Source organism: Macrobrachium rosenbergii, chromosome 43 (assembly GCF_040412425.1).
Source record: "Macrobrachium rosenbergii isolate ZJJX-2024 chromosome 43, ASM4041242v1, whole genome shotgun sequence".
NCBI classification, from domain to species: Eukaryota; Metazoa; Arthropoda; class Malacostraca; order Decapoda; family Palaemonidae; genus Macrobrachium; species Macrobrachium rosenbergii.
The window spans coordinates 25029727-25055756 of record NC_089783.1 but is presented as its reverse complement, the minus strand read 5'-3'; the positions used below and the strand labels follow the sequence as shown (position 1 = coordinate 25055756).

The window sequence follows — 26030 nt, the reverse complement described above, 5'->3', positions numbered from 1 at the left end:
ATTTTCCTTAATTCATTTTATACTGGTTTCACATTGTTCTTACACTAGGCATGATTGGACTAAGAGTTAGTTAGTTATAAATGATTTGTTTAACCAGACCTCTGAACTCTTTTAGGGTTCTTCTCGGGCTGGGATTAGGTCTGAACTTTTACTATACATTATTGCTCTATGTAAAAATCTTCTTCCCTGGGAATCTATCATTGTGCAAGATTGAGAGAATTGTATTTCATTACTTATTATTCTACTGGAGCTTCCACATCAATGCCACGGACACTGGTGATAACTGGGTTACTACTATGTAACAAATGCATTTTAATAATCCTTTTGTATTTTAAGCACAGTATTTTTTTGACATATAATCAACCCAAAATTATACAATCAAAATGTTCTGAATAAAGTTTTTGTCACTGGAAGCATTCTAAGTCATGGGACAAGCAATCAGAAACAAACTACTGCACATCCATAATGAGTAGACATCCAAAGAATCAACATTTAAAATTCACCTTTTTTTATCTTCTTCTGCTATGGATTCCATATGTTGTCTGTAGAGATTTGCATACTCCTCAGTTTCTTTTATCAATTCCAGGTGAGTTCCTAATTCTGCAATTTGGCCCTCTCTCAGGTACAAAATACGATCACATTGAGGAAGATACTGAAATACAAGTACTGTATAGTATTTGAAAATGGGGCGTAGCACAAGAAAAGTTATATACTGTATGCCATAATACTTATATCTCCTAAATAATTTTATATTCATATATATTTCATACTATATTAAAATCAAATATCCTTTATAGTAATTACGACAATTCACACACCTGCAACTGATGAGTTACAAAAATTGTTGTCTTATCCTTTAATGCCCCCTTGATAAGCCACTGAAAGATATGACTTCCAACATGAGCATCAACTGCACTTAATGGGTCATCCAAGAGGTATAGATCTCTGCATAGGAGAAACAAAATATGAAGGTTAACAAAGTTTATCAAAGAAAATAAAGCTGAAACATCAGCCTGATATAAGTATGACATTCTGAGAATTCTATACTTAAAAGCAAGAAAAGGAAAATTGATTCATAAAATTTTAAATGAAATTTACATTTTCCTCCATACCATGTTTGAAAAATGAAAAAGCAAGTAAACTGCCTTATTACCTAACTGAAACAAAAAACATTCCTATACATACTGAGAAACTAAAATGGAATAGCAAATCCCTTCTTAGCATGCTCAAAAGGAATTTTCCAAGTTCAGTGTCATTTTCCTATGCCTAGCATGAAGGAAGTTTTCTCAGATATATCTAGCTATCCATTTTTTTAACCTGACAGGAAGTACTGAATTCTAATAAGTTTCAAGTACCTATGCTCTACTTCTTCTTTTAACGTGCTTTTTTCCCATTTTTGTATGGGGTAAGCACGATGCCTTCTTTTGAAGGACTTTTGATTTGGCTTTGGGGTAGACCGTAGTCTCGATCGGCTGCCCTGCCTGACATCGCTTAGACCCCGGTAGCGTATGTTACATGTATCATACCAGACCCAACGCCCTTTCTCCCAGCAGCGAGAAGTTGTTGCGTGGGTAGGTCGAGAGTTTGAGACGTGTGAGATGTTTGTTATGTTTTTAGAAGATGTTGTAGTGGCTTTGTTTTGTGTGTGTATTTAGTCTGTAACACCCATTTGCTTTTTAAGCAAACCTATCCGTTGATTACATACATAATCCCGGGGTGTCTACAGTATGCTCTACATGGTACTTAAAATAGCAAATTCTGAGTAATTTGTATTTTTCCTAACAAACAAACCTGAAGTTCTTTACATAGGATTTAGCTTGCAAATGCATGCTAGAATACCTGTTTAACTTTCAGACACAGTCATTAACTAACAGGTAGGGGAAGCCCTGCCCACCTGTCGGTATGCACTCCCCTTTGCCTTTCTGCCTATACTGTACATACTGAGAACTAAAATGGAATGGCAAAATCCTTCTTAGCAAATTCATCCTAAGATGCTCAAAAGGAATTTTCCAAGTTCAGTGTCAATTTCCTATGCCTAGCATGAAGGAACTTTTCTCATATATATCTAGCTTCCCATTTTTTTTAACCAAACAGGAAGTACTGAATTCTAATAAGTTTCAAGTACCTATGCTCTACATGGTACTTAAAACAGCAAATTCTGAGAGTAATTTGTTTTTTTCCTAACAAACAAACCTGAAGTTCTTTACATTATGGTTTAGCTTGCAAATGCACGCTGGAACACCTATTTAACTTTCAGACAGAGTCATTAATTAACAGGTAAGAGGAAGCCCTGCCCACCTGTCAGTATGCACTCCCCTTTGTTGTTTTGGTACCAGAGTGACAGGTGGCTGAGGAGGGCCATCAGTGTAAAGAACTTCAGGTTTGTATAGTGTATTAAGAAAATTACATTTTTATAATAAAATATCATTGTGTCTGCTATTAGGCAGCAAGTATTTTCTTAATACAAGCCTATTCAGGTTCAATTCCAAAGCTCATGATCTTAGACAGTGGCCACTTACATTATTTTCATTACATGAATTTCGAGGACCTTACTAATGTTCAGGGTGGAATTCTCCCCTAGTTTTCAACGTCTCTATTTAAAGTCTTTAATAGCATAAGAATGATATTTATTTCTCTGTTATTATTTCACCGCCTGACACGGGTCCCCAATCCAGAAAAAGGATTTTGACAAAGGAAAAATCTATTTCTGGGGAGGGGCCCGTGTCACCCGGTGACCCACCCCTGTTTTTCATTCTCTCCCTCCCATGGTAAACATTATTCTAGTGGGGTGGGTGCTAACATGGAATGCGACTAGTGTTGCCTTGTGTACAGTCCGCGAGTAGTGCATGGGCTTGTATCGGCACCTCTCATTGGGACTTTTGACATTGGGAATCTTTATAGGGCAGGGTCCCGTGATTGTGACAATCTCACCCTTTACCATATACGACTCCATTTCTTTGAACTCGCTCTGGGGTAGTAACCCCAGCTTTACATTTAGCTTTCTCTGGTATCTAGCAACAGAATTACCTAGAAATAAGTGCTGAATGGATTATTTCACCGGGTGACACGGGCCCTCCCCAGAAATAGATTTTTCCTTTGTCAAAATCCCTTTTTTATATACTTACCAAGTAATTTCATAGCTGATGTTTCTAGTATTGGCAGCTAAAATTTGAAACTTGCAGTAGTGATTCTTTTGTTTTGGTGTAGGTGTCTAGCTCAGCCCACTTTTGGGGAAGAGGAACAACTAAGCAAACGGCTTCAATTTGCTTATGCCATTATGTCCACGCGAGGGGAGGAGGGTGGGACCCCATTCTGTAATTACTTGGTAAGTATATATAAAACTTTATTTTATTATAAAAATCTCATTTTTATATAAGTGACTTGCCAAGTAATTGCACAGCTGATTCCACATTGATAGGAGGTGGGATACATGGACTACTCTATCCCCAAAACATTGTATACTGTAATGAATTTGAGAACAGAAAATTTGCTAGCATTGGGACAATGCTTATTGTTTCCTTACCTAGTAAGAAAGCTGCTGCAGGAAGATGCTGCCTCCGGTTGGCGCTCATCTTACTCAGTAGAGGCGAGAGGGCATGGCCCTGGATCGCCCACTACATCACTGGCAGACCTACAGCGGAGGACATCACCGAACGCTAGTAAGTAATGCAAAGTTGCCCCTGTCCAGTACATAGTACCCCCAGACTCCCTTAGGACTCAAATCCATAGCTCAAGGCAAAGAGAAAGGATGGAAGGGATGCTTCCTATATTCCCTCTCCCAACACCATGCCAACCACTGACAAAGGACCCAAAGTACTGCATTCACTAAAAACTGTTTCCACGTCCCTTAAATAGTGGGATGCAAATACTGATTTACATCTCCAAAACGTTGCTTGGAGAATGTCTGACAGAGATAGATTATGTTTAAATACTAAGGACGTAGCCACTGCCCCGATTTCATGTGCTTTAACACTCAGAGAAGGTACAAGCTCTTCTCCTACTTGAGAGTGGGCTTCTCTAATGAGTTCTCATAGGAAAAAAGATGTAGCATTCTTCGTAAGAGGGCGTGAAGGATCCTTGACTGAAGTCCACAAATTACTTGAGGGCCCTCTAACTTCTCAGTCCTCTTCAGATATAATTTTAATGCCCTTACAGGGCAAACTCCTCAGGTCCTAGAATTTAACCCAAATTTTTTACCTTACAAGAACGAGGCCAGGGCTTACAAGGATTCTCATTCTTTGAAAGAAATCCTAGCTTTAAGAACAGATCGCGTCTCCTCCAGAGAACCCGATCCTTCTATCTATTGCTTGTAACTCACTAACCTTCTTAACTGTTGCCAAAGCCACCAGGAAGAGGGTCTCCTTAGTCAGATCCCTGAGCAAAGAGGTGCTGATAGGCTTAAAAGGTGGATGAGACAACCGTTTTAAGACCACGTCTAGGTTCCAGGCTACTGGTTCTGTCCTCTTATACTTACTTGTATTGAAAGATTTTATTAAATCAGAAATATCCTGATTTGCAGATAAGTCAAGGTCTCTGTGCCTGAAGACTGAGCTAAGCATAGCCCTGTAGCCCTTTATAGTTGAAGGGGCCAAGCCTCTGGAGGTCCTAAGATATAAGAGGACATGGTCCATCTGGTAACAGTGCCTCTCATAGACTTATTCATTAAACCTGGCCACACTTGTGGCAGCTAGATACAGTTGCATTCCCAACTCACATCTTTCATATAGCTCATCCATGCAGTCACGCCTAAACTCTGGTTATGCTTGTGATTCATCTGTTGCCAAAAGCAGTGCTTACTGACTGCCAAAGATTCAATAACTACTCCAGGCTTATTACTTGCATGGATCTTTAGTATTCAGTCCCAATTAATCTCTGTAAATTTACATTTTTTTTTAATTAGAATCAATGGCAGCTCAGCAAGCCTCCCTCTTTTAACTAATTATTTTGCTAAGACTGCAAAATTCAAGGACATCAAAGAAATATGGTTACAGTAATAAAGAAGAAAATTGATCCATTTCTCTACAGCTGAAGCTTAAGTTTGAATTACATAACTTTGAGGCTAAGGTCTCAGCCTGGCCTCCTTAAGTAGTCAGGGCAGATGGCTGGAGTACAACAATGCAAGAGTACTTATGGCAAACTGATGTTACTCATGTATTGAAAAAGGGGGTGAACAGATTGCAACAATTATAATGAACTGAAATTTTTGTTAAATTCTTAATGTTTTACATAATGAGACCTTCTGGTATAAGGATATTTATATGAGCAGTACATTGCCATTTATCTGGGATCAAGTTACATTATATGAAGGATTAGGATTTACAAAAACAACCAATATTCAAGTCCAGCCCATAAATCTGGTTGACTTACCAATGAAACTAAGGTCAATATTGTACCTAAAACACTCTGGTTTCAGCAATACTAAAATACTATTTATTATAATACTATTTATTATAATTGTATATTCAGTCCAGTCACCATACCAACTGTACTTACTTATTTGCATATAAAGCTCTAGCAAGTGAGAGCCTTTGTTTCTGGCCTCCTGACAGGTTAATTCCACGTTCTCCTATTTCAGTGAAGTCTCCAGCTGGCAGAACTCCAATATCTTGAGACAAATTACATGCATGGATAGCTCTGTAGTATCTGCCAATAAAAATTCAAGCTAAATATGGAGTAAAAGCAACAATCAAAACTATACCTTCAAACTTGTCACTGTAAACTAAACAGTGGAGTCAAACTGACAATCAGGAGATTATCTTCTCACAGAATACTGCATACTAATGAAAAAAAAAACTTAATAATTACATATTAACTAGTAATATATACCCTAATACAGAGGGGAAATAGTAAGATCAAGATCCAACAAAGATCAAATGCAACAACACAATTATTTATAAACATCTATCACTAACATTCCAATGCTCAAAAATTCTATTTCTGATGTGCTATGAAATACTATAACATTAGCTCTGACCATACTTTTACAGTAGAGATGCTATATGGTAATTCAAAAACTAAAATTTATAGTAACAAGCTTACCTTTTGGCATCGAAGGGTTCATCCAGCAAAATATTGTCCCTGAATGTTGCATTCAAAATCCATGGCTGCTGACCAACATATGCAACTGAACCCTGCACACTGACAGATCCTGACTGTAATCGCATGTGACCGAGCAGAGATGATACTAATGAGGACTTTCCAGCACCGACACCACCACAGACACCAAGAAGTTCTCCCTGAACAATGGATACATCAAACTCATCATCATCATTACCAAATTAATCAGGTATTCAGCATGTACTTTACTTAAACAACAGATGTGGACTTCTGCGAGTTACTACTTCACATTACAATATTTTTTTCTGGGTGTGGGGGTAACAGCTATACTTTCAATAAGATTCAAATACATATTGGCTATATCTCAAAAAATATTTCCATTTTCTTCATTCTTGCTCCTAATTTTCTCAGGAACTACACCAGCATGGCAAGTGCAATTGATCTCTTTGTCAAATAGAATCCTGTGCCCGTACTTTCTCAAATATTTCACCTAAGGAAGAAAGTGTTCATCACATAGAAAAACCATTTTCTTGGAAGCGCCTATGTCTCAATTTGACATGGTCAACTGTGCGCACATTCAACTAAAATGATCCTGATACTCTATGCAGTAAGATATTTCTCAAAGTGGATGCCTTTAAATTTTTGACCTACAAGATACAAAACTCTGCTTTATTCGTGTTAGTCACCAGTTTTGGCATCTGTTCTTTGTTTTGCCATGGCAGGCTAGTTTAAATTAAGATGACTTTCTACCCATATGGCTCTTGTCTACAGGTTGTTGGAGGTCTGCTAAAGACCTCTGGACACATTCAGCTACCCAAGATGCCTTTTTTGTTTTAATGATCTATTCTCTTGTTTTTTCTTTTTCCATTTTCGAGTTCTTCCTACATTCATCTAACTGTACCTCTAGAGATTTCTGTCAGAACATCCTCTCTCTTCAACACAACTTACTGTTGATAAAATTACATTTTTAAACTGTCATTTATAGCTTTTCTGTGACTTCAAGTATTAGAAGAGTGCATATCTACATTCTATGATCTGTTTATGAAAAAATTATATTAGAAAAATCGTCTATACATTTTATGTCCAGCTGGGCTCATACTCCAAGAGCAACCCACAACAAATAATTAACCCTTTTGAAAGTCTGATGCTGATTATAATCATCATCCATTTTTCAACATCTGAGATTCCGTCCTTAAAAAATATTTTTTAAATAAATTTGCTATAAATTCTAGAAAAGCATCAAAATGAAATTTTAATATGGCATGTATGGACGCTTCTTGGTGTTGTCATGGAGAGCAATGTATATATTCTAATTTATGGCACATTTTTTTAAAAACAAAAATGGCACATGATTGCACTGTCCAAAACACTTAATGTATTCAGTTATATTGTACTTGTCATGTTGTATTATAAAACATGGACAGTGCGATCATGCACCATTTTAATTCTGATAATGTTCACATTCTCAAATACATCAGCTGATTGCATTTTACCGACATTATCATCGCCATATATGTGTTGAATAAACCTTAATTAGGAGCTACTTGTTTTTGCAAATTATCAAAACTGGGTTAAAAATGCATCTTACCTTTATTTACAATTGCAGTACATTTTAAAATTAAGTAAAGTTTTGATTTCATCAGTATTGGATGTTGCTTTCGTCTGTTCCAAAACGTTTTGCATGACAATTTTTTTTTTTTTCAGCCAGAGCTTAATAAATTCAGTGCCATACTATCTTAAGACCTTCTACATTGCGTGAAAGATGATTAAAAATCACTATTTTTAGTAATGGAAGTCACCACTGTCAATAGGCAAATTTTTAATAAGTTTTATTAAAGTTGACATTACTTTAACCCTTACAGGCCAGGCTAAAATATATACAGTATTAAGCACACTCCTGAAACTGGGCAAACTTTAAGGTTGGCCAGTTTAAAAAAAAGAAAACACATCAATGGAAAGAGGAAGATATGCAAATGCACATGGTATAAGAAGAAACTTTCTAAAAATTTTCTCTACTTTCCACAGGAAGTTGACACTGAATATTTCCAACCCTGTGTGGGGCCTCTTTTCCAAGACACTCATAAAAATATGCTAATTTTACCAAGTTATACATGATTTTTCTAATAATTTGTTTTATTTTAATTTGTAAAATTATAATTACAGCTCACACAATATCATAACAGATAAGTACTAAAATCAATATCAAATTCTGAGTATATTTATGGCACAATATTTACAAGATGTACTGAGATGGGGAGATGCTGTACCTTTTTGTGAGGTATACATGTCTTTTCTGATATTTCCTGGCACTTTAGTTTACCAAAAGAGGTTCTGATGTAGGAAAAACCTGTTTTTGGTTGTTGCTGTTGAGTCCTCAAGGCATTACCGTCCATGGGTCTGTCAAAGCTCCATGGTGACCACACTAATATCAAAGAATTCTCTTTTAGTTGGTCTTTTGGCCAGGTAATGTGTCTTAATGATAAACATTATGACACATGATGAAATATATAATGGATTCAAAGATAAGAGGGCATTTTCCTTTATCTTTAGCGAAGCTGTACCCAGTTTTCTTTCGTCAAAACCTGCTCGAAGAAGAAGTGATTATCGTGCATGCACAGTCCACCATTTTGTTGACAAACGGACCAGCAAAAGGACCAAAAAGCCATAACTTTCTGTTGGTCACTGCAGGATGATCCCTACCCCAGATCTCATATCTTTTCATCAGGAAGTGGAAGGGTTTTGGACTCAATACTGACTACCAAAAATAGGTTTTTCGTAAGTCAAAACCTGTTTTCTGATAGCGTAGCTGCTTGTTTCATCCTCAGCGAGCTTTAAAAAGAAATTGATAGGTGACGAAATGGCTTAAGCTCTCAAGTTAAAAAAAAAAAAAAAAAAAAAAAAGTTTCCAGCCCCATTCTTTATTTCAAATACCCCTCAGGTTTTGGTGGCAAAGAACAAGAAACTAAATACGAACTTATGTTTTAGGGAAAAGTTCTACAGTGACTTACCTAAGCATGCTGGGTCTGGTTGCAGTATTGTCACACCTTCCCCCAATGATATCAGCATACTATCATAAAGTAATAAAGCATACCAGTTGTCTTTTCTTCATCAAATGTCTAACTTTAAGCATCACCTTTAAATACTGCCTACCTAATTATCTATTATCTTAAACATTTGTAAAACATACTCATTATGCAACAATCATTACATTTCTGCTTTTTATTTACATTCTTATAACTTTCATCAAAGTTTATGAAAGTTAAAAAAACGTCAAAGTTAAAAAGTCTGTCCTAGAGAAAAGTAATATTGTAAACTATATGTATAAATTTACTTTGTATTTTTGACATTAACTATTGTTTTTAAAAAAAAATCCCTGGTACAGTATGCTTAAAATGGTAGCATCAGTAATATACAAGGAGAGAGAGAGAGAGAGAGAGAGAGAGAGAGAGAGAGAGAGAGAGAGAGAGACTGAACATTTTGGCTTATCAGACAGACAGATGTTACTATGTTTGCAGAAATTAAAGTCACTATTATGTCTTTTGATGCTGTAATGATGATTTTTTGTGTATCATACAACATAAAAAATAATAATGCTAAATCTTTGTTAGGCTTAACTTTACAGTACTGTACTTTATCAGAAATAACCACTAACACAGATGAAAAACAACATGAGATGGTAGGCTAAGTTTATGCAAATCACTGAGTTAGGCAAAACTCTATTACTATAATTCAGAAAAATACAAAAATATCTGAGTACCTTTCAAAAATAACCAATAATGTGGAAGCAGTAAAGATGAGGAAAACAGGGTATTTTTAAATATTTCAAGAATATGCTCTCCAAGACTGGGGTGCATTTTGTATAGCAGTGGACCTTTAATGCCAGAAAATACATGAGAAATAAGCACTTGTCTATCCATGTATTCATTTGCCTTTATTTCTTAAGACCTAGGTTGAGAACGTGAAGTGAATGATGAAACAATGTGATTTGATTTGGCTCCTAGTCATGATCAGGATCACTTGCTGTTCCTACCCAGTCCCTACATACACCAGTGCTTTACTTATTCTTCGATGGTGTGCTAAATATGTTTGCACTTATACTGGCAGTGTCACATTCATTAACTAGTACTACTGGGTTGACAGAGGGATCTTTACTAGTTACTGATGTGAGATTGAACTGATTGTGTAATTATATCTTTGATTAGTTCTGATCATTGCATAAACTGTATTTTGTGGATAGTAAAAGTATAACTCTTTTATATAACCAGGGATGAGCGATATTTCTAGAAGAGCTGGTGTCTCCGGAGTAAGCCAATGATCAGATGTAAACATTATTATATGGTCCCACATTTCTGTAATAATTATAACTTGGGATTTGTTATACAACTGTATAAAAAGGCCTTGAAAATATCTTCTGCAACATGAAATACCATCATTTTCTTAAATCAGTGGTCTGGTTAAAGCACATCTAGTTATATCAACTTGCGACAAATACTGCTTAATAAATAATGCATTATGATTAATACAAAAAAAAAAAAGTACAAGTGTTTCTTTTAATTTCCAAAGTTTCAGAGTTCTCTGTCAGACAAACATTAACTCATGTTAACTCACTAAAATCTTGAAGAATTCAATCCACATACCTTCTTAACTTTCAAATCTATGTTGAATAAAACATCAGTGTGTTCTTGAACAGAAGAATTAGCTAATAATTTGTGTGCAGGAGATGCATCATCATTTTTTGACCTGTAAATTACAAACATTATACATATGAAAATTTACCTGCTACTCCATTACAAAAATTACTTACTAGTACTGTTACGTAGATACAGGTTAATATAAAATATAGATGGATTATACAATTTCTTCTTGATATTACTCTACTTCATATTCTTCAAACAATCCCTAGTTTTTCTCTAGGTACAGTCCTACAAAATTAATATTTCAACACAATACTGTACAATATTAATGAAATTCCTTAATTTTGCATCTGATCACAATTTTCGTATATAAATACACACACACCGAAAGTGCAAGTTCTTAAATTGCAAAATTTATAGTACAGTATGAAGTATGTTTAAAATTATGAAATACGTATGCATATTCAATATGCATTCACATTATGAAAATCTATATCCAAAAGTGAAGCAAAAAATGACAACTGAAAGTGCTGATATAACTGCTAAATTCTGCTGAGAAATCTATGTTAAATCCAGCAACTCACTACCTGAACAAAAACAGACCTAACATCTATAACTGAGACTGATAACTTCTGCCATCTCAGTACCAGAGAAAGTTGGCTATTTGTGAAGTAGTGGTCTGAGTGATATACTGTACACTCTTTCACCAGTAGCTGAAAGAGTTCCACTTTGCATGGTGTACATGAATGTTCCGAACTGCTGCCCCAGGGTTCTGTACTCTGGATAGAGTGACTACCCTATGAGAAGACACAATTCTTCCTATCAAGGGTTTCTGCAACCATACTGTTCCTTCTTGAAAAAAAATCTGATAACATTGACCTCACTGGTCTCTGCTAAGGGGCAAATTGTTTCAGACAAGTAAGTGGTTTTCTAACTTTGTGCTGCCTTAATATGTCATTTGTCATTTATGGATTTATGGCACCATTATTATATTCACAATAGCAACAATGGCCTCTTAATAAGAAACAAAAATGAATACCATCCAATCTTAAAAATGCTATAAACTTCAGATGATTAGAGACCATGCCTACTGCTGCAGCAAAACTGTAGCTATATCCTGAAAGTCTAGATGGTAAATCCAACTGCTATTGTACTTGTGATCTGGTTCCTTCAGTAATTTTACACCAATTCAAAACTTCCCAGGTTACAATAATTTAAAATTTCCTGGGTCACTGCAAGTTTGCTGTTTATCTTTCAGCTGACTTCACTCCGTCCCCTCTCCATTGATGGACAAGGTCATGCTGAGCTACGAACAAAGCTTCATGAAATAGATACTGAGAAAAAATTATAATTTATTTAAAATATATTAGATATTATTATTATTACAGTATTATTATTATTATAATTCAGAAGATGAAACCTATCTATATGGAACAAGCCGACAGGGGCCATTGACTTGAAATTCAATCTTCCAAAGAATATAGCGTTCATTTGAAAGAAGTAACAGAAGATAAAGAGAAATACAGAAAGAGATCAATTATTAGAAAAACAGATAAATTAACAAATTAATAAATAAAAACAAGTAAAGTACTAGAATATAAAAGCAATAATGTGCTGCATCTTCATTTGAATTTCTGAAGCTCCAACTGCATGACATCGTCTAGAGGGCTGTTTCACAGACCAATGGTGTGAGAAACAAAGGACCTCTGGAACTGAGAAGTTCGACAGCAAGGGACATTTACTGCATATTGGTGCTGCTGTTCAACAAATCTGGTTACTCTTGGTAGGAAATGGGGATCAGGGATCAAGTGTGAATGTGAAAGATCTCTGTTAAAATACAACATATGAAAACGTGACAAACACGAAACCATCTGTCGATGGTCCAAGCCATAAATACTAATATTAGGAAACAGAAACCTACCACCATGAACCACTCTATCTAAAGGACACAAATCTCTGTCTGAAGCAGACACTGTTTTTGTTTTACTGGAGTTCAGCCTCATACCCCACCATTTACACCATTCACTGATCCGATCCATGTCCCAACTGAGGCTGAGGGGAACTTCATTTCTCATAAGTTGAGACTTTACTACATCCACAAGTGTTGCATCATTGGCCTACTGAACAATCTTGTTTTCCAGGCTAACAACCATATCACTTATATATACTAAAAATAATAGTGGACTAAGAACACAGCCCTGTGGAACTCCAAACACAATAGGTCTTGGTTCACTAAAGATTCCATCAACAGCAACTCGCTGCTGTCTACCTGTTAGGAAATCTTGAAGTAATCCTAAAACATATCCACCAACTCCAAGATTTTGAAGTTTATAAATAAGTGCCTTGTGACTTACTTAATCGAAAGCAGCACTAAAATCTATTTGAACTACTCTGCACTCAAAACCCTTATTGAGGTTCTCTTACAAATGGCATGCCAAGTTTACGAGCATTGCAGGTAGTGTGCCTAACTGCTTCCTATATGCATACTGACTATCAGCTAACAATCCTTTAGATTCCATGTACTTATATAGTGGCTTAAAAGTTAAGTTTTTCAGCAACTTTGGAGAGTACAGGGAGAATAGAAATTGCCCTGTAGTTACTGCAGTCTGCAGATGTCTCTCTCTTTGGAACAGGCTCTGTATTATCAAGCTTGGACTCACCTGCAAAGGTACTATGTTGACATAAAATCTATAGAATCTACTAATCTTAGGAGACAACACACTAGAAACTTTGTTAAAAAACAATGAGAAGAAACCATCAGGATCTTTACCACCCCAGCTATCAAGATTATCAACAATCTTCTTAACATCCTTAGAGCAAAATGCAAATTTTGTAAGAATAGGTTCAGGATGACAAGTATCAGGGAGAAGAACATCCTCAGCTTCAAAAGTTCGATGAAGCAGTTTGGCCTCTTCCCTAGGGCCAGTAACCAATCCACCAGACGTGGTGTAATGGAAGACATGCCTGACCCAAAGATAGATGATGCCAATTTGGTCCACCACAGATGAGGCTAGGTAATTCCTTAAGTTTCCTCTTTAAGGAATTATTGTAATTTCTCTTGGCGGTATGACAAGTACTATTCACAGAATGGCAAGACTCAACAAAAATTATGTAATTTTCATTTGAACGATTTTGTCTCCATGTGTTGAATTTGGTCTGTTTGTCATGGTAAGCTCGTCTACATGTAATCATAAGACCATGACTGGTCATTTGTCCTGAACTTGATGACCTTTCTAGACATACGACAGCCTTTACCATCAGCATTTCATTTAACTTCTTCTTGGGATCAGGATCTAATACAACACCTGAAATATTAACCCTTAAACGCCTACTGGACGTACCATACGTCGACTAAAATTGTCTGTTGGGTGTCAAGTGGACGTACCATATGTCGACTAAAAATGCTTTTTTTAAATATTCGCGGAAAAATAATTATAGGCCTAGTTTGCGAAAGGTTTTAAATCACGCGCCTTGAGGGATGCTGGGAGTTCACGGATCACGCTGTTGTTTTGTTTATAAGCGTCACCCAGACGCGCATGCGCGAATTTCTTCCTTCCCATACCAGAAAGCATCAGCGCCGCATCGTCCGAGAGCGATTTTTTGACGCATCCGTGTTTTGCAGAACTTTGGCGAGTGTTTGCATATTTGTGAGGCAACAGGACGTTTGCAGAGATGTCCCAACGTCGTCAGGACCGTGAAAGGCACATACTGCCTGTCGGTAGTGAGCGTGTGAGACGAGTTTTAGACTGGGATGCTGGAGAGGGACCAAGCACCCAAGATGACCCAGCTTCTCAACGCTGTGTTGTGCGGCCACATCCCATGCCTTTTACGACCCCTAGGAAGCATCGGGGTGTCCTGAGGGGCATCCGTAAATTTTTGAAAAAAACTTTTTCCTTCGCTGAAAATCCTGGCATTTCTTGAGTCACCTTGTCGTAAATTTTTCGCCGTTTTATATTATTCGTTACATAAAGTGTTATACATCAAAATGTGCGCAATTTCATGTAGAATACAACAAAAAATAAATCATTCTTTTAGCTTTTAACAGTTTTGAAATATTTTCATTTAAATCACGATAACTGACAAAATTTTAACATTCGGTCAATTTTGGCTCGACCGAAATGCTCGAAAAACGCAATTGTAAGCCGAAATGCTTACATTCTAGTAACAATCAATCATTTACCTTTATTCTGCAACAAACAGAAAGTCTCCAGCACAATATTTCGATTTATGGTGAATTTTTGAAAAAACTTTTCTTTTAGCTCCGCAAAAAATCCTAGCATTTCTTGAGTCACCTTGTCGTAATTTTTTCGCCATTTTATATTATTCGTTACATAAAGTGTTATACATCAAAATGTGCGCAATTTCATGTAGAATACAACAAAAAATAAATCATGCTTTTAGCTTTTACCATTTTTGAAATATTTTCATATAAATAACGATAAATAGCAAAAAATCAACCTTCGGTCAACTTTAACTAGATCGAAATGCTCGAAAAACGCAATCGTAAGCCAAAATTCTTACATTCTAGTAACAATCAATCCTTTACCTTCATTTTGCAACAAACGGAAAGTCTCTGGCAAAATATTTCGATTGATGGTGAATTTTTTAAAAAACTTTTTCCTTCCATCCACGCGTGCGAACTCCGCTAAAAATCCTAGCATTTCTTGAGTCACCTTGTTGTAATTTTTTCGCCGTTTGATATTATTCGTTACATAAAGTGTTATACATCAAAATGTGCGCAATTTCATGTAGAATACAACAAAAAATAAATCATGCTTTTAGCTTTTACCATTTTTGAAATATTTTCATGTAAATAACGATAAATAGAAAAAAATCAACCTTCGGTCAACTTTAACTCGATCGAAATGGTAAAAAAATGCAATTGTAAGCTAAAAAACTTACAGTCTAGTAATATTCAATCAATTTCCTTAATTTTGAAACAACTGGAAAGTCTCTAGCATAATATTTTGATTTATGGTGAATTTTTGAAAACTTTTTTATGTCCGCGTTATTTAATTCATGCATCATTTTGTGATAATATTTTCTCTGTGTTGCTTTAATCGATTTACAATCTGTTATATACCAAAATCATCGCAATGTAGTGTACAATACAACTAAAAAAAATGAACTCATTAGCTTTAACTGTTTTGCTTACAGCGTGATTTGTATACAATTATATACGAGTTTTTTTTTTCGCTGTCATATATTCCAATATTTATATATGATAATGATATTTTTTTCATTTCTGATGGTTGCATACTAAACTTCAGGCAATGAGAAAAAAAGGAGCCACAAATGAACTCTTAATCTTAAAAACTAAGCGTGCTGTGATTTTTTGAAAAAAACTTTTTTCCCGCTTCGGTGCTAGCTCCCAAACGCCGCCAACATACGGGAGACGTTTTTGTAAATAGGGCTTCGGCGTTTAAGGGTTAAGTGCCTGACAAGCTTAAATAATGCGATCCCAACTGGCTCTAGATCTCAGCCAGACAGTTTTTCTAATAGTGGCATAAGAATATACTGATTGACAGATATGTCCGTCTCAATGGCACAATGATCAGAAGTGCCTATACAGTACTGTATATCTCTTAGATCAAATAGTCTTTTTGCATGTGAATCACTTGTCTAAATTCTTAATGCACTTTTCACTGTTATTAATTCTCTATGGAGAAAGAGTGGTAGTTCACCACATTCAACTTGTACAGAGGAGACTGGTGGGGATCTAAATGCTCCTGTGCATAGTCTTAGGCCTTCACTGTGAATTGGATCTTATGTTTTCCGTGTTGCGTCTGATGCTGAACCATATATTTCACTTCCATAATCAATGACTGACAACATTGTTGCTTTATACAGTATAGTAAGGGTACGTCTATCAGCTCCCCAATTAGTTTGAGATAGTTTCTTAATTAGATTTAACGTTCTTTTGCACTTTATGTATGCTATATGACTTTTCCAATTCAAGTGTGCATCCTAAAATCCTACAATTTTCCTGTTTGGCTGATTGGTATAGAGTACTGATTTTTATATCTATTTCTCCACCTTTTTTCAATTCTTATTTTTATGAAACATGACTTGGGTTTTTTCTATAGAAAATTTAAAGCCTATATATTGAGCCCATTTGTAATAATTTGTTCCACAATGCTTTATGTATGATGCTGAATTATATATGGCAAAATCATCCAGATAACGGTTACTTTTAATCCTGGCAGGAAAATTGTTACTAATATCATTAATTGCCAGGGTAAACAGTGCCACTAGGGACACTTCCTTGTGGAACTCCATTTTCAGGTGGAAATGTTTGTGACAAAACATCGTCAATTCTCACCTGAAAAGTATGATCTGTCATAAAGCTTTTCATAAATTTATGTAAATGGCAACAAATGTTATTTCTATGTATAATGTTTTTAATATTGCATACTCCATGTAGTGTCGTATGCCTTTTGGATGTCAAAAAAGACAGCTATGGTAACTTGTTTTCTTTCAAACCCCCTATGTAGGTGGTCTTCCAAATTGGACAGAGAATCTAATACGGATCTATTATGTTATGAACCAAATTGGCTGGGACTCAAAATCTTATTTTCTTGAATCTGCCACGTTAGTCGTGCATTTACCATTTTCTCCATCAACTTACATAAACACCTTGTTAAGGAAATTGGTCTATAATTATTTACTTTACCACAATCTTTTCCAGTTTTGGGGATAGGAATTATTATTGCATTTTGCCATTCATCTGGAAACAAGTTTCGAAGCCACAAAACAGGTTTCTATGTAGGAAAAACATATTTTTGGTGGCCACTATCCATCCTCAAAGGAGTTATACACTCATGGTCCCCCCAGGGCTCCATAAGACAGACCAACCATTACAAAGAATTCTCTTAAGAGTTGGCCTCAGCCAGAGTAGTGCTTGTTGGCATAGTGATATAATATAAAGGACTCAGGACAGGAGGGCTCTTGTGCTTGTTGGCACAGTGATAGAACATAAAGGATTAAGGACAGGAGGGATCTATCTCCTGTCCTACAACAACTGCCTCGGCTCTCACTACATCTCACTCACACAGATGTGACAAAATCATAAGTCGGCTCCATCTTCATTACACGTGATGTCTGTGCAATATAAATGTTCACCCTAGTTGCATGATTTTCTGTCAGGGAAAGTGAGTGGGTTTGAAGACTCACAGCAGCCACCAAAAATGGGTTTTTCCTATGTCAAAACCTGTTTTTTAATACCGCAACCACTGTTCCTCTTCAAAGGAGCTTACAAAAGAAACTGAAAGGTGACAAAATGGCTTAACTCCTATTAAATAAATCCCAACAATCCAAATTAAATTTTGGTCCAGATACCCACAGGGTTTGGCAACAAAGAAACAACACATAACTCAATATATGCATTAGTATTCTTTGTGGTTCAAAGGTAGCTTACCTGATTATGTCAGGCCTGGCTGCAGGATTATTGCACCTTCCCCAGCAATGTCTCAGCATGACAATAGTGTTTAAGGGGTTTTTTATTCAAAGTAAAGTCACAGGTTATCAACCATTTTCTTTATTCCAGGAGACACAAGAACCTATATATGTTTTATCCATTGTGGTTCTACAGTGACTTCCCTAATTAAGTCGGTCTGGCTGCAGGATTATTATGCCTTCACTGGTTCAGGAATACTGCATCTATTAACCAATCCATACACTCGAAGACTCTTCGACGGAAACATTTCCAACGAAAGTTAACGATGCACTCACCTTTTGGATGCCATGCAACTTAGAAAAGGAGTGAGGGTCTGCCTTTTTAATGAGGGCCACTAAAAGAATTCTCAGGCCATGTAGAGAGTGGTTTGTTTGTGCTAAGGTTTAGGAAAAATAGGACTATTTGGGATGTTTGCTGTGACATCTAGGTAAACCTTAAGTGCTTAAATGGGCATAACATTCATATGAAATACTGAGTTCCTTTATCGGAAAAGGGGATTTTCCCTTCAAAAACATCCTCATTCTTGGCCAGGAATGGCGACGAGACAACAGTATATGACAACTAGGTGTATGAGTGGTGAAATGTTGTCCTTGTCTAAGAGAGCCCAGTCTGCTAACCTGAGCTCCTGATGCCAAACTACCTTTTGTAGCATATGAATTGTAGCTGTATTGGGCTCATGAACTGAGGGGATGACAGAAGCCGAAGAACTTTATCCCGGGACCAAGTGCAATAGGAAACCTTGCAGGAGCTGACCTTTGCAGTGTAAAAGACTGGAGAACAGAATTGATAATTTCTGTATAAGAATCAATTTCAAAACCATACGGCATGTGTTCTGCCAATGCCGCCTTGCATGCTGTGATTGTTGAAATAGCGAGGTGCTTGCCCTTAAAAGATAAAAATCTAAAAAAATGTTGTAACAGATTTCAACTGGGCTCCCATTGTGAAGGTAATCTGACCACAATTTCCATGCAGACTGGTATGTTGAACAGATGGAGTCTGTAGTTTTTGCACTAGGTACCTAGCAATGTTAGGCAAATAACCTTTACAGTAGACTATATTTAAAATTCCACATGAAGGTCACAGCTCAGAAAGGAGATAGAACAACAGACAGTAATGGAATCTATTCTCTTGCCTGTTGTTGAATAAATAAGGAACCAATGACTTTGGCTAATTCAGGGCTACTGGGCAAGCAGTTCTTCTAAAAGCTAGTAGATTGTTCAAGGCTTTTGAAATCTGGGACAATGAAAGAAAATGGATATCATCCTCCAATTATTCCAGTCCTGTAGGAATGCATCTTTCTCTATAACTTGAATGTTCAAGTTCAGAGACACATACACTGGAAGTCAATGGTTCTTGCACAAACACAAGGTATGGCTGTATACACTAAGTCTGGACAACCTATTTATTGTCAGACAAATTTGGAGTGTAGTTGCCTTAAAGTTCTTTGTTTTAAAATTTTCAGTAAGTTCTACAATGTGTACATATTTGCTGCTTACCATAATCCAAATATCGACAATCCTATATATGACTGTCTCTTGGAGAGGATCAGTATGGCTTAGTCTCAAGATTCAAAAGCTTCATTTGTTATTTGTGGACACTGTAATGCAAAGCACAGTGAGTGGCTAAATCCAAATTCCATAGATCAACAGGGCCGGTCTGCTCTTGAGTTCTGTGTATCCTCTGATTTTGTCCAGCTAATTGAGGAATCCATGCATATTTCTGGTAATAGATTAGATCTCATATTCACAGATGCTCCAGCTATTGTCAAATCAAAGGTCTGTGAATATATACAGTAGTCACTTCTGAACACTGCGCCATTGAGATGGACATATCTGTCAATCAGTATATTCTTAATGCCACCATTGGAAAAAAGATCTGGCTAAAATCTAGAGCCAATTGGGATCGCATTACTTAAGCTTGTCAGGCACTTAATATTTCATATCTTGTATTAGATCCTGATCCCAAGAAGAAGTTAAATGAAATGCTGATGGTAAACGCTGATGGTATGTCGCTAGAAAGGTCATCAAGTTCAGCACAAATGACCAGTCATGGTCTTATGATTACATGTAGATGAGCTTACCACGACAAACAGACCAAATTCAACGCATGGAGACGAAATCGTTCAAATGAAAATTACACCACTATTGTTGAGTCTCGCCATGCTGTAAATAGAACTTAAATACAGCCAAGAGAAATAACAATAATCCCTTAAAGAGGAAACTTGAAGGAATTACTCAGCCTCATCTGTGGTGGACCAAACTGGCATCATCTATCTTTGGGTCAGGCATGTCTTTCATTCCACCACCACTAACAGATGATGATAGATTGGTTACTAGCCCTTGGGAAGAGGCTGAATTGCTTCATCAAGCTTTTGAAGCTAAACAATCAACTGAGGATGTCCCTCTCCACTTGTCATCCTGAACCTATTCTTACAAAATTTGCATTTTACTAAGGATGTTAAGAAAATTGTTGATAATCTTGATAGCTGGGGTGGTAAAGATCCAGATGGTTTTTTCCCTTTGTTTTTTAAAAAAGTTTCCAGTGTGTTGTCTCCCAAGATTAGTAGATTCTACAGGTTTTCAAGTTGACATAGTATCTTAGCAGATGGGCACAACCTTAGTAATACAGTGCTTGATCCAAAGAGTGGTATACAATGTACCCCTAGTATTCGTGGGGTGCGTACCATAAACCCCTCCCCCCCGAATAGCTAAAATCCGCGAATACTTGACACCCCTCTAAAAACACTTACAATTGCCTATTTTGATCATTTAAACAGCAAAAACCCCCTCTAAAAATGCCTATACCCGAGTATTTTAATAGTTTTATCACAAAAACTACATTTAGTCACAAAAATGATATGAAAATACAGTAACTAGTGAATATTTCTCTATGAAAAATAATGCGAATAGACAAATTTTCTGCGAATAATGTGTATATATGTTCCACGGAAAAATCAGCAAATAGGTGAAGCCATGAATCTGGAACCGTGAACAGGCGCTGCAGACTGCAGTAACTACAGGCCAATTTCTGGGTAATCATCTGTAGTGCTGTCACTGACCACAAATTCACAAGTTATAGCTGGAACACCAGAAGCCTCTGTGGAACCAGTTGCTCCAGTGGTACAAGGTGCCTAATCATGGACTGTTACAACTTAGCTTAAAGATCTAAAATTTTGCAACAATCCCTTGCTCCTATCTTCTGTCACACACTAATTACTATTAATTACTAATGACAATAACCCACTAGACAGTCCCTGGATTACGGCAGCTCCAACTTACAGCGTTCCGAACTTACAGTGCTTTTTCAAATATATTAATAAAAAAATCTGTTCCAGGTTATGGATGATGTTCTGGGATTACAATGCTGTAACTAGGATTCTGAACAGCATAGCCGTAGGCGCTATATCGAGGTGAGAAAACCAATTTAGGGAGCTGTAGACACTGGGAGAGTTCACTATAAGGAGAGAAACTGGTTTATTACCAGGGCAAAGCTTAAAAACCTGTTTCTTTTCCCAGGTTTACATATGTCTCTCTCTTTCTCTCTCATTTTTAAACATTTTTATTACAATGTTCCGAGTTACAGCGTTTTCTGACTTATGGCATGCCGCTGGAACGGAACCCCTGCCATAACCCGGGGGCTGCCAGTACAGGCAGTCCCCAGTTATTGGTGGGGGTTACGTTCCAACAGCGTAACAGTGCCAATAACCAGGTATCAGCGCCTCTGTTAGGTATGTATCGGCGCTGATAAGTGGAAACTGGCGGTGAAAATTGCCGATTTTTGTCGCTAGACAAGTGCCGTAAAACTGGATCGCGATAACCAAGCCCGTCGATAACCGGGGACTGCCTGTATATAGCAGTCATCAAAAGTATAAGATCTGATTTCTTGTAGGTAATATGAAATCCACTGTCTTAGCACACTTTACACACCAAAGGTCAAGTATCATTTTAAGTCTGCTGCTGTTACTGCCACTATTAGCCAGTTGTCAAGGTACCTCCAAAGTCTTATCCCTAACTGGTGTGCCAATCTCCCACTAATGCCAAAGTTTGGGTACAGACCTGCAGAGCAGTAGTCACCCCAAAACAGCATCAAAATTGAAAAAATTCCCTTCCCAAGCAAAGCAGAGGTATTTCTTATTTAACCAGCTATTTTAAGACTGGAAGTCTGCACCCATGAGGTTCAAAGACGGTAAGAAGTCCTGTTTCCAAATGAATCACTGCCATCTGAAGCCACTGTCTCATCCTAATGAGGTTTGCTGCATAAACTTGTTCAGCGAGCCAAGGTCACTTATCTCTAACTCTGCTGCCTTTGGCACATTGAACAGATGACTGTAAAAACCAGGTGTTTGTCCCACACCTATATGATCATTCATTTCTGGATTACCAACCTCACCTCAACAATCAAAGACTAAAATCTCTTGGAGGTGCACTACATGTCACGTAAGCCACTATATTTATAGTACTGATTCAAATTTATTGGATCAATTAAATTTCTCTCTGGAGCCCTCTTGGGATTATTGTCGGTTCCATAACGGTTTTCAGCTCAAGATTTAAAGGAATAAATAAAGTAAGTTTGTTCACCTAATGAAAAAACAATGTACTGATGGTTATCCTTGGTTTTGGCAGTTGCCTATGTAAATTTTTTATCACCAGTTAAAGTAAGTGCCAAATTTTTATGTTCTATGTTGTTTTAGTAAGAATGAGAGGAATTTATTTCTGGTGATAGAAATTAATTTCTCGGTATAATGTGGTTCGGATTCCACAATAAGCTGTAGGTCCCGTTGCTAGGTAACCAATTGGTTCTTAGCCACGTAAAATAAGTCTAATCCTTCGGGCCAGCCCTAGGAGAGCTGTTAATCAGCTCAGTGGTCTGGTTAAACTAAGATATACTTACTTTACATAAAGTACTCAAATTCTTCATCATTATCATCATTACTAATGAACAATTTACAAAACCACTAAGGTTACATCCTTAATTCTCATGGCTGGCCTAAAAGGGTTTGTTCTTAATTAATACTATACATTTGATATTAATATAACTCATTAAGTAGCTTATTCAGACAACTGAGCTAACTTACTTAACTATCACAGGGCTGGCACAAAGGATTTGTCTTCATCAATACCATAATAAAGTTTAGATTTTACTTAATAAATTACAGTATTTTAAAAATTTTGTAATTAGGTTAACTAAAAATGATGGAGATTCTGAGAAAATTTTCCAAATTGACTTATTTTTAAAGAAACAAATGCTTTATAAGTAATTTGTATTTGTCCTAGGTACAGAAACCATCACTTTTTGCAGAGGAGAATATCTTTAGCTTGTAGAGCTGAAATGGTGGAATGAACATAAGTTATAAGGATAGTTGTATGGTGCTGGTGAGTGAGTGGGGGAACCTCACAGATACCATCCACTTTATCTTTTGGCTGTTCCATGTGGGGGTTGTGTGCTGTCACTCTCCCTCCTCCCTTGATCGATGTAGCTGAGTTAGCATTCATTTGTATATTTTGTTTGTACTCTGTGTTTTTGTTGTCTCGGGTTGCCTTGTTTTTTCTCATATGAAGAAAAAAGAGAAATATATATATATTATATATATATATATATATATATATATATATATATATATATATATATATATATATATATATATATATATATATATATATATATATATATATATATATATATATATATATTATAAGGGTCTTGGGCGGGCATGTGGCCACTCCATGTCTGCTACATCTGTAGACCTGCACAAGTTTTGTTCTCATTGTTGAGGTAAGGACTGTGTCTGTTCTTCCCTAAGTGAGGAATATGTGGCTTGGGCTTCTCCTGGTGGGGTAAGTTTAGCAAGAGGAAAAAAAGAGGAAAAAGAGGTAATGGCCATTGTTACTGGGGATTTTACTCCACCAGTGATGCTGCTGAATTCTGGTGGGGTCTTTTTTTCTGCCATCATCTATTCCTTTACTAACCTCCAATAGTGCTCCTCTCTTTTCAAGGGTTAGCTCTTCCTCACCAAAGAAATTTTATCATTCATAACCTGAAGGTGTCAACTTTCTGGGATTGATGGCCCACTGTGGCATCTCCCCCTTCTGATAATAAGGGCAATTTGTCCATCTTATGAGATTTTATCCCATGATCATCCTAAGAAAATTTGCCCCATGCCTAATGTTCTGGGTAGCCCATCCTTTTCTGCCTTTCTAAACAATCTGGCAGGGGAGAACAAGAAACCCTCATCTCTCATATCTTCAGTGCCTGTGGTTCCAGTTGATATCAATGTGTCCATCGAGCCCACAGCCTCTGCATCTCTGGCTATTTCCAGGAAGCATGAACAGTCATTTGAAGTGGTCTTAATTGCTGACCTTCCTCCCAATGAGCACACTTCATTACTGCTTTTTTCCTGTAAGTTCTGGTTGGTGGAAAGCAAACACAAAACATGAGAAAAGGAAAAGAATGCCTAGGCGCTTGTCACTTCATCATCGTACTTATCACCTAGTCTTCATCATCCTCTCCCTTTTTGCGAGTTTCTCATCCCTTGTGCAGACCAAGGAAGAAGGGGAAAACTAAACATTCTCATGGGAAGTTGATGTTCTTTGCAGATTACATTTTGAACATTCACACAAAAGTGCTTAACTACAGTGTTAATTTAATTCTGTACATAAAATGATTGGATAATTTAGAACTTTTCATCAAATATCCATGGGTCAAACAAATGGCCAATTTTAAGACAAGTCAACATCATTTGCTTGCCTTATTCCTTTTGATATGATGAATTTAAGCACTGGGCTTGATCTGTTTCATTTTATTACTATCAGGTTCATTATTCCTTATATTTTGCCATTTATTGCTTAAAATTGGTTTCAGAGGTGTTGTACACTCACTAATAGGAATATCACGTGTCCTCATCACAATAATTGCAGCTTTGGCTGTTTCATTGGCTTCTTCATTTCCTTTACTGTCTACACAGCCAGGAATCCAACATACTTCTACATTTTTACTACCTTCATATAATTTGTTTCTATAGAACTTAAATTAATGACTGGATAAGCTAAAAATGCTGATGAATCTGACAAAATTGATATAATTTGCTGGTTGGCTGGAAATGAACCATCACAAAAAAACATGTTTCACCAAGGGTGCTGATCTGAATTAATGAAGTTTTTCAGATTGACATGTCCATGCACTAAAATTTTAACTACACCAAAATAAAAGTCACAGCTAGTGTAATCTTGGAATCACTACATACACAGGATGCAAAATTACCAACTTTGAAATCCTAACAATTAACTGAAAAGCTCTGAAAACATACTTCTTTTTCTTTTTCTTCCTCTTTTGTAAAGAAACTGCATCCCAAGCTAAAGTTGCTCCTTCCATTGAAATGGCAGTACTTTTCCATCTGGGTTTTCCTATATATGGAGATATTTCCTCCATTAAAAGAATACCCTGAAGAGAGGATTAAAAACCATTAGAACAACAAAAATGACATTACAAATTATCTCATAAAAATGAGATTCAAAAATGAGCTACAATATTCTGACATAATTCACTGATGCTTTGCATTTTAAAGTAGAATTAGAACTGAGATCCAAAAGAAAAATTTAACATTTAAGTAAGGCAACAATGACAATACAGCTGGACTAAAAGTTTGATCAAATGATGAAAACTATTTTTCACTAATAATATCTGGCAAGAGCACCATGGTCAAATAAACAAACTTTATACAATAAGATTATATACAACATGAAGAAAAAGTTATACTACAATTATCAAGCATACTGTATTACCTAATATCTACTATAAGGATAAGATTCAAGAAAAACTGCTGAAATAATAAAGTACCACCTAAATGCATTATGTAATACTGCATGCATGACAAAATTACCATGCTG

At 36.5% G+C, this 26030-nt stretch overlaps 1 protein-coding gene across 10 annotated transcripts in view; it reads right to left on the bottom strand.

Moving 5' to 3' along the window:
• LOC136828667 (ATP-binding cassette sub-family C member 5-like) overlaps positions 1–26030 on the bottom strand; it is a 323720-nt gene that overhangs the window by 87981 nt on the left and 209709 nt on the right. For all 10 annotated transcript variants that reach the window (XM_067086736.1, XM_067086729.1, XM_067086727.1 and 7 more), the window contains 6 exons: positions 25451–25584; positions 10695–10797; positions 6040–6236; positions 5494–5643; positions 819–945; positions 504–652 (listed from right to left, as the gene is read on the bottom strand). In XM_067086736.1, coding sequence (XP_066942837.1) covers positions 504–652; positions 819–945; positions 5494–5643; positions 6040–6236; positions 10695–10797; positions 25451–25584 — 860 coding nt within the window. The remainder of the gene's footprint in view (positions 1–503; positions 653–818; positions 946–5493; positions 5644–6039; positions 6237–10694; positions 10798–25450; positions 25585–26030) is intronic.